Source organism: Ornithodoros turicata, chromosome 9 (genome assembly GCF_037126465.1).
Source record: "Ornithodoros turicata isolate Travis chromosome 9, ASM3712646v1, whole genome shotgun sequence".
Classification (NCBI taxonomy): domain Eukaryota; kingdom Metazoa; phylum Arthropoda; class Arachnida; order Ixodida; family Argasidae; genus Ornithodoros; species Ornithodoros turicata.
The window spans coordinates 8,899,211-8,905,504 of NC_088209.1; the positions used below are offsets into that span (position 1 = coordinate 8,899,211).

A 6,294-nucleotide genomic window follows, 5' to 3' on the forward strand; every position below is an offset into this window, starting at 1 on the left:
GGGAGGCGCCCCCCCCCTAGTTAATGTTCCGGGGGGGCAAAGGCCCCCCGCCGCAGTCGGCGCCTATGAACGGAACTGCTGATAAGCATGGAAGCAATAAAAGTTGTATTGCTGCATTTCTTGGTTGTGTCTGTCTCTCGGTGCGGTGGTTTCGGTAGGAAACTGGTTGGGTTCTAAACCAAGTGGGATCCAGGGGGCGGAAGTCCACAAATTGTCCACGTTTGATAATGTTATCCAGTTTTTGGCCATGTGTGGGTTACTTAGTGAGATGTCAGCATTGCTCGGCTTTTAGCCTTTGTCGCCCAACTAACCATGTCTCTCATCACTCTTAACTGCTGCACACACTTGCCATAGTCATTCTCTCTCTCATAATGGACCATCTCATCGCTCATACGTTATCGTCCTCTCTCTCCCATCATCATCTTCCGAACACTCACCATAGTTCTGGCACTGCTTGGCCTTTGTGCCATTAAACTCTCTCTCACCAAGCTCAACGGGTTTCAACGAAAACAGCCGAGGAATATCGATCTTAAATATAAATTTCACCATCGCGTCTAAAGGGCCGAATAACATTCTTCGTTATATCCATCTGGTGTGCCCTCAGCATATCTCTGGCGTCTGCTACGGAAGTGTTCGTGTTGACTTCCGCGCAGTGTTTGTACAGCGCGGCAGCCTTTTCTGTTCTGCCGCGAGCAGGCATGTGTGATTTTCCCAAATTTTCCTGTATCGATGCAAACAGAGCACGTTCGACAATGTCTTAATCAAATTTATCGATGTACATATTTGGAGGCAGCTGTTCATTTTTACGGCAGACGAACTTGAAGGAGGTATCGCACGGGTCTCTGTCAGTGTCTACAACCGCTTCAATGAACTGGCGAACGTATCGACAGTCGTGGCTTTCGCAAACTTGCTTTTGCACCGGGGACGTCGCTACCGTCGCATCGGTGTTGTCCGAGTAGTCTTCATAGTCGGTGTAAGACGGTGACGGATTATTTAGCGAAACTTCCGGAACCGTTACTTTTCGAGCTGGAGACGCGTCGTCTTGCTTCTTGGTCGTTGGGAGTTCCTTGTTCCATAGGAAAGCCCAGAAAACAAAACCCGCGGCTGTGACGATGGCGAAGAAAAGAATGATTGCCAGGAGAACTTGATTGCTTTTTTCTTCCTGCAGTAAAGAAGGAGAGAATTAGCGTGTATTCACACGAGCGCTATTCCCTGCAGAAGCGGAAGACACGAAGACGTCACAGCTTTCTGGGAGCGGGCGCTCAACATCCAGTGTTCACGTACACTGCTAACCGTGGGGACTACCCTGCGACACAGCCACAAGACATTCCTTAGCAAACGACAGGAAAGCTGCTGACGGTGTCGTCTGCTAAGTGTAGTCTGCTAAGTGCGCAGTACGCCACTCTCGCTATTCCGCACCGTGTGAATGCTCAACATAACACGGGACGGACCTTCCGCTCTGTGAGCAGTGTTTTAGCTTTTTCTCCCACTAGAATATTCCGTGAGGATGTCGCTCTTGTGAATAAGAACCTGTTTTACTCCCTCTTACACCCTCCCTCTTTTGACAATAACCTGAAATGCCCTCCTGAGGCGATTCATGAGGGAGGAAATGCGTGCACATATATAAAGACAAAATCTATGCTGGCTTACACTAGTATTCAATATATACAGGATGTACCAGAAAACGCGTCATCGAATTTTAATTAGAAAAAAAAACTGCGCCACATAGAGTCCTGAGGTCAACGGCTTTTATTCTTACCAGGTTTTTGCCACAGCCTGATGCGCATGTCATACGTAACATGTAATTTTTCCGCGCTAAACTCGCAAATTTGCCAAAGGTCACTTTTTTACCCCACCAATGTGAAGTGCGTGCCGAATTTCCTCAAATTAACCCAGCCCACACCGGCATTGTAGAATGAGATAACACAGACATAGCTTACCGCGTCCGGCCTCGGCTGTGACCATACCTTTCCTTTCCCAATTTCAAGAACTGTCACTTTTTCTACTACTATCACTCTGCGGGCTGGGTTAATTTCCAACCTCATGAAAGAACATGAAAGAACTGATGTTCTGAGGCTGGAACAACATATAGAAGGGACAAATACATACAAAGCCTCAATTTGCCTGAGAAATTAACGATGAAAGATGAAAGTCACTGAAAACGTTAGCCAGCTTTAGGACTCGAACCCACATCTTCTGGATTGCCGGTCCAGGGCTCTTTCATCTTTCATCGTTAAGAGGGCATACCAGCTCTCCGTCCCAATGAATTTCCTATGGCACAGTTTTTATGCTTTCTCTCGGTAACCGCCGCGCAGATTTTGACGCGGGTGCTTTCATCATTAAGAGGAAGACGAGATGGAACTAGTTACGCTGCAGGATTTCTCATATATGTCGTATGTATTTTACGGCGACGTCACGAATGCGACAAAAATACACAATTTTTCTCCTCCCTCTTTGAACACGTTTTATTAAACTTCTATAGCCATTTCGAAAAAAAACTTTCCATTTACTTTCTCTGGAATTATTTCAGGAATCGATAGATATCAAATTTATATGTCTACCACTTTCCGTTTTTATAAAAAAAGCATGAAAAGTGAGTACGGATAAATACCGTCCCAAAGCCCCGTAAACCGCGTCATTCTGTGTATGTATTTGTCCCTTCTATATGTTGTTCCAGCCTCAGAACATCAGTTCTTTCATGTTCAACAGTTGCCGCCTGCGCCAATCCCGTCGTATGAATGTGCGTATGAGTGAGCAAAAATGTCAGAGTGAAAGGAGTATGAGTGAGAGAGAGTGGCTGGTTTGTCCCTTCAGATGACGCACCCTGGAATGATGATGATGGCACCCTGGATGAGAAGGCGTTAGCTTAGCTGAATTGGTAGAGACCTGGACCGGCAATCCAGGAGATGTGGGTTCGAGTCCTACAGCTGGCTAACCTTTTACTTTCATCTTTCATCGTTTCCAACCTCCTTTCGTCGGACTGACAGCGATTGCGCTCAAAAAGTCCTCGCGCGTTATACTCAAGTGCTTCAAGAAGCATGATGTTCGGTTATTTTTGTCGACAGGATAGATCCTGAATACTACTGTCAATTATCACGAATTTGAGTAAATTTGACACACGCTCTTCATGTTGGTGGGGTGCCCTTTACTTGGAAAATACCGAGTTTAGCTCGGAAAAATTTCCGTGATTAAACTTTTTTACATGACATGCACACCAAAAAGCTAGTAAGAACAAATGACCGCGTGATTTTATGTGGTGTAATTTTTTTAATTATAATTCAATTGCACGTTGTCTTGGACGCTCTGTATGCAATAACATTGCAAAGAATTAGGCAAAGTTAGCGATGGATACGAGTGGGGGCTGTGGAAGGTATACAGTTCCAGTCGAATACAGTTTTAGGAAGAAATGAATGCATGAAGCAGGAACTTTGATAACTGGTGGTCTCTGCTTTACAGGAATGATATCTCGCTTAGATTAGGCGTATATTTGGCGTATGAAACGAGGACAACCTGGAAGAGCCATAGTGGAGTTTGTGAAAGAGGCATACATTCTAAGAGAGAAAAAAAAAGGAGTAAAATGGCGTGTAATTGCAGCTTCCAGTCCCCTGGACTGGAAGCTGCAATCGTGGGAGTTGGTGGGAGCTGCACTCGTGGGAGTTCGCTCCCCGTACCTGGTCCCCCTGGTTGTTGGTTGTTCCGTAGGTGCTAGTTCTGCTTTGCGTCCAGATAGCGCCACATATATGTGGTGGTGTGAACGTGAAACCGAGAGAGGAAAACGTGGCAATTTGCGAGCGGTATAGGCCGTAGGAAATGCATGAGGTGCTATGGATCCAGATTCGAGGGCCAAATTGGATGAAACAAACGCAGGTACGACATGACCAGCGAGACGCGCCTTGCCACTTCCAGAGCACTGCCGGATCGCACGGCGTTCCTTTTTTTTGTTTTGTCTTGGTTTTGTTGTTCTGTTTTTGCTGAAACTTCGCCAACTATGCTGTTGATGAGCGAACACGTAGGCTGGGAATGCAAAACTCCTTACACATTCATAATCTTAAAATATAGAGTTGTTGTCCTTACCTCCGTGGACACCTGTTCGAGTAAGGTAGCTCCTGTGCCCTGTACAGGAACGAACACGTCCACCATGTCGCTCTGACGTTAGTCCTTGGTACTGTAATTGCGGTATGGTGGTGGGCGTATAGTGGTGGCGGTGGAATTCGGAATGGAACGCGAGTGAGACAGGGCCGAACAACGCCTTCTTCTTCTTCTTCTTCTTCAGCCACAAAGGAAATGGCCCTTCGCCACGCAGGGCCTTTTTCTTCTTCGTCCTTGGAGCAGAAACCGTTATATCCACAAGTTCTTCTTTAGCCTCCACAACAACACGGCACCGCATCCGCAAGGACAACATTGGAATGAGATGACTATGACGATGCTACTCTTCCACAACTCTTCTACATCGCAGATTCTCAGGGATATCCTCCTTCTTCAAACAAACAAACAAACAAGAACCTTCAGGTATGATAAATGTAATTAATGCGAAGGAAATGCGTTAGCGTTAACGTCTTCTCTTATGTATTTTCCGTGTTTTATACGTTGTCTTATCATATGTTATCTTTATGTGTTTCCTTGTCGGCCTCCACCACCATCACTTATTATCTCAATCTACTATCAACTTCTTATAGTTAAAACCCAATGTGTCAACCCCAAATCCAAGCAACGCGGCATAATAAGACAGCTCATACCAGGACAACTCATGCCACACTTAATTCATACCTGGACAACTCATATCACACTCAACTCACACCAGGACAACTCATCTAAGGCCAACTCATACCAAGACAATTCATACCAAGACCTGGGCTACCCATACCACGACAGTTCGTACCAGGAAAACCATATCAAGACAGCTATCGGCCTTCCACTACGCCTTTACGCCGGGATGACGAATGCCGGGGCGAACTTACCATTTCAAGATGCGCAATAATGTCAAAAACAAACCAAGTACTTCTGAACTTTTTAAACATCTGGAGGGCTGTTCCAGTTGTTTGGCAGACCTGCCCGGAACCAACTGTTTAATCTCCTGCAATGACAAACTGTCCCGCACTCTACTAGAATCCTCCCTAATAGCAACTACAAAAGGATGTGTGAGCCAACCTAGCATTGTCAACCCAGAAGGCTTGGTCACTCTCCTTAGCCCCGTTAGCCCCGGATAACTTCTTTAATCTTGACTAATTCCAAGGGAGAGACTCAAACACATTTTATTCCGTACCTTATTCACTTCTGAGTTTTGCTTGTATATTTATATTTGTATATATTTTATTGTTACTGTTACCAATATTTTTACTTTTTATCATCCTTTTTCCAATCTGTACTGCTTTGGAATACCTTTCCATTCTTTGCAATCACACGCGTTCCCTTGTGCAGTTACCGATGCTACCACCGACCGTTAAGAGGTTCGTATGCAAACAACTCAGGGAAAAGAGGTGCTGACGCCAGGAATCGAACCTGAGTCTTCTAATTTCCGGTCAGATGTGCTAACCGCTACACCACACCAGCACGCCGTTTCCCTTGAGACATTGATTCGTTAATTTCTGGGCGTTTGAGGCTTACTTGTCTGTGTCGTCCCTAATTGTTGGTCTGCCTCGGCCAAATCTCGTTGTTTAAGAGGTTCGTATTACGCGCCTCATATTCACCTTCTCTGGGACGCCGGAGAGTACACTTTCTTTTTACTCTGTCTCCCTTGCCCTTTGTGTATTAAAGTTTCATTGCCGGTTCGTGAGTCTATCTGTTCACCTCGTCCTGCGTTCGTCCTGTGTTTCCCCTCAAACTCAAGGCAATGTTAATATCAGACGTATATACCTCTAGACACAGCTAGAGTACGAAATAAACACGACTTTTCCTCAAAATGAAGAGCTTACTTATGAAAGGTTATCCCCCTTTCTCTGTGCGTGCGTGAAGTGCACCCTAAACAGCAACAAGCTGGCATGGCATGCCCCCTAATCTAAAAGAAATTTAAAAAATGCGGGCATCCCCGTTTCTAAGAGCAGACAAGCAAGCAGACGACAAGATGCGTTGGGCCAACCAATATGGCCGCCGGACCACGCAGTCCACGCAGTAGCGCTGCGCACCTGTATGCGATCCAGCCATATGAGCCGTATCAGTGGTCTCGACGCAAAAGGCGAAATAGCAAATGTCAGTCGAGGAAACACACGAAATTCTGGCCTAAAAATGATGTTAATGAGGCAAATTTCATGTTCTACTGCCATCTACAGATTTTTACGACTTTTCCTCTGACGGGTG

General features: G+C 45.7%; 1 protein-coding gene and 1 non-coding gene across 2 annotated transcripts; both read right to left on the bottom strand.

The window, feature by feature from the left end:
• Positions 1 to 749: 749 nt before the first annotated feature.
• Positions 750 to 4,247, bottom strand: LOC135369276 (uncharacterized). Its single transcript, XM_064602883.1, has 2 exons — positions 4,075 to 4,247; positions 750 to 1,162 (listed from the first exon to the last, which is right to left on the bottom strand). The coding sequence occupies exons 1-2, from the start codon at positions 4,138 to 4,140 to the stop codon at positions 758 to 760; spliced, it is 471 nt and encodes a 156-aa protein (XP_064458953.1). The 5' UTR covers positions 4,141 to 4,247; the 3' UTR covers positions 750 to 757.
• A 1,231-nt stretch (positions 4,248 to 5,478) lies between these two features.
• Trnas-gga (transfer RNA serine (anticodon GGA)) lies at positions 5,479 to 5,550 on the bottom strand. The gene has a single exon. It is a non-coding gene; the product is annotated as a tRNA-Ser (tRNA).
• Positions 5,551 to 6,294: the final 744 nt, after the last annotated feature.

Coding starts and splice junctions, on each gene's coding strand:
- LOC135369276 (XM_064602883.1), bottom strand. CDS start 4,140: ATGGTGGACGTGTTCGTTCCTGTACAGGGCACAGGAGCTACCTTACTC. Junction 1,163..4,074: donor TCGAACAGGTGTCCACGGAG/GTAAGGACAACA, acceptor TCTTTACTGCAG/GAAGAAAAAAGCAATCAAGT.